A 2,478-nucleotide genomic window follows, 5' to 3' on the forward strand; every position below is an offset into this window, starting at 1 on the left:
GGGAGCATATAAGTATGCTTACTTCGCTACATGTTCTCATTATAAAATAACGCTGGGCTGTCCCAAGATACTCAAAATACACGAAAATGTCTAACATGAAATGTAAACCTCCTTATCTCCCCATTCTGAGTCCATGTTGGGAGTACCTCTCCTCGGACCACCCCAGGTTCCTCTATCGCTTATTGGCACAGTGTGTCTAAAACAAGCCCTGCTGGTTTTGGGGGAAGACTGAGCCGTAGCAGGGTTTTGTTCTCACCCCCGGAGCTGCGCGCGGGGTGAGACGGGCCTAAGCCAGCTCGGGCAGCCCTCCCCCGGGGAGCCCCGGGCTCCTCCACCCCCAGCGGGAGCCCCGGGGCCCGGCAGCGGGCCTGGGACGAGCCAGCTCTCGGCCGGGAAGACGTAGGCCGCCTGGTTGGCCATGGCGTAGACGGTCTGCAAGGCCGCGTACAGAGGTCCCCAGAGCTCCCCGAGCCCCGAGCGCTGCTCCCAGGTCAGCGGGGAGTGCTCCTGCTGCTCGCACGCCTGAGCGACGTCCTGATAGATGGCCTCAGACAGGGAGCGCAGGGTGGTCACCAGCCTCTTCCGAAGAGGCGGCGGCGGGTGTCCGGGGGACCTGTACCTGCTCCGCCGGCTGCGCCCGCCGCGCTGCGCCCACCGTCTCCTGGGGCGGGCATCCGCGGTCTCCTCGCTCTCGCTGCCGTGGTCCTCGTCCGGCGCCCTCCGTTTCTTCTTCCCCGGAGTCACACTGCGCTCATCTGCTAGACAGGCCCCTGCCGAGGAAGCACGTGGGTGAACCACCTGCCAGATGGATTCCCAGGGACCCCCCCCCCCCCAACTCCCTCGGGCGAACTCCACCTGTCTCCTACTCCGCCCCGGCCCGTCCTTTGATGGGATGAGGCGCCGCCAGGCCCATCCAAGGTCCCCAAATGCTCCCTGGATTCCAGAGTCTCCTAACTCGCTTCAGCAACTCAACAGCCCCATCCGTGCCCACGCCCTGCATGTTTCACCTGCTTTTCTGTCGCACACCTCCGGGCCCAGGGCAAGATCCTACCTGCTCCATCACAGGTGCTGTCGCTGGAACTGATTTTCCTCTTCCTGGAGCCCTCCGAACTGGAGCAGCCTTCCGATTCTGTGGATAAAGAGAGTCTTGTGACTGCCTCCAACAGGACACCCTCAACACCCCAGTCCATCCTGGACACACAAGGACCAAAGCTGGCTACCAAAACTAGGTTCCCAACTGTTCCTAGATTCCAGGATCTGCAAGGGGGCCACAGAGCTCCCAGTTCCCTGACCGGGGAGACATAGTTACCCTATGTCCCGTCCCTCTTCCCCAGGAATATAAACTCTTACCTGATCCAGAGATGCCGCTGTCTCTTTTGAGCTCAGTTTCCTTGGAATTCTCATTGGTCTTGGGCTCTGACCCTGGAGGAAAAGGGAGTTTAGGTGCCTGGCCTCCCTCGAAGCCCACAGAACTCCCTAGTCCATCCCTGATCTGACTTTGTGGACAGTTCTATCAACTGAGGTTGTTCGGCCAGTGTCAAAGGTAGACCAGAGCAATCTGGTTCCAGGGGATCGTTGCCGTATTTCTCAAAGACCCCTTGAGGCCTGGATGACATTTCCTATCACCTGTCTCAAAAAAAACCCTGACCCCTACCCCCCCCACCTCCAGCCTCCATACACAAACTGCCCAGATCCCTACCTTGCCTCTGGGTGCAGCTCTCTCTTAACGGGGAAGAGAATGTCTCCTCTTTTCCTTCGAGTGGTTTCTCTGCCACATCTGAGCCCCTTTCTTTAAAGGAATTCTGTTGGCAGGGCGGCTGGTCAGTGGGGTGTCGCACGGAGGGGCTGCGCGAGTCTGAGCCTTCAGTTCCCGAGTCCATCTTGAAGCCCACAGTGACGATCCACTCTCTGCAACGCTCAGACTTCTAAGTGTGGGCTGGATTCTAGGACCTGCCTTTTATGGGCCCCTCGCAGGGCGTGGTTCACTCCTATTGGCTGGAAAAATTCCATCTTCCTCCACTCATCAGAACCTGGGCTGGTGTGAGGGAAGGGATGTTGGTGGCTGTGTTTCCAGGGCGGAGCCCCACACAGCTAAGGGGAGACTTTTGCAGGGTCCTGTCATGGTGTCAAAAAGCGGGACAGCAAAGGCAGGGGGCAGAGGGGCCGGAAAGCAGGGGACTCCTCCCTATCTTACTTCTGGCCCAACTCCCACCCACAACTGTTTATGACCCTGCGAGATTTCTGTTGCTTCTTCCACCGTGAAATGAGAAGTGAGTGCTGCCCAAGGAAGGGTACAAGGATTACGTAGGCTCATCAGAAGGGTTTCTTTCGTATCAACGAAAACATGTTTTCAGTATTTTTCTCACTGATAATTTCATTATGAGTCACAGGAAAATCAGACCTTAAAAAAAAATGTCTACCAGACCCATTACTCAAGTGGAATATTTCTCTCCCGGGTTCCCATTCTTGGCAAAAGAG

At 57.2% G+C, this 2,478-nt stretch overlaps 1 protein-coding gene across 1 annotated transcript; it reads right to left on the reverse strand.

Annotated features, from left to right (window-relative positions):
• Window positions 1-252: 252 nt before the first annotated feature.
• LOC113936209 (protein FRG2-like-1) lies at window positions 253-1,880 on the reverse strand. Its single transcript, XM_027619273.1, has 4 exons — window positions 1,700-1,880; window positions 1,351-1,422; window positions 1,052-1,129; window positions 253-770 (listed from the first exon to the last, which is right to left on the reverse strand). Exons 1-4 carry the CDS (start codon window positions 1,878-1,880, stop codon window positions 253-255), a joined length of 849 nt encoding a protein of 282 aa, XP_027475074.1.
• Between the last annotated feature and the right edge of the window lie 598 nt (window positions 1,881-2,478).

This window comes from Zalophus californianus, chromosome 17 (assembly GCF_009762305.2).
Source record: "Zalophus californianus isolate mZalCal1 chromosome 17, mZalCal1.pri.v2, whole genome shotgun sequence".
Classification (NCBI taxonomy): Eukaryota; Metazoa; Chordata; class Mammalia; order Carnivora; family Otariidae; genus Zalophus; species Zalophus californianus.

Excerpts from the sequence above, each read along its gene's own strand:
- LOC113936209 (XM_027619273.1), bottom strand. The coding sequence starts at position 1,880 with ATGGACTCGGGAACTGAAGGCTCAGACTCGCGCAGCCCCTCCGTGCGA. Across the intron at positions 1,423-1,699 it reads GAGCTGCACCCAGAGGCAAG|GGTCAGAGCCCAAGACCAAT; the intron begins GTAGGGATCTGG and ends CTTTTCCTCCAG. Across the intron at positions 771-1,051 it reads CAGCACCTGTGATGGAGCAG|GGGCCTGTCTAGCAGATGAG; the intron begins GTAGGATCTTGC and ends CTTCCTCGGCAG.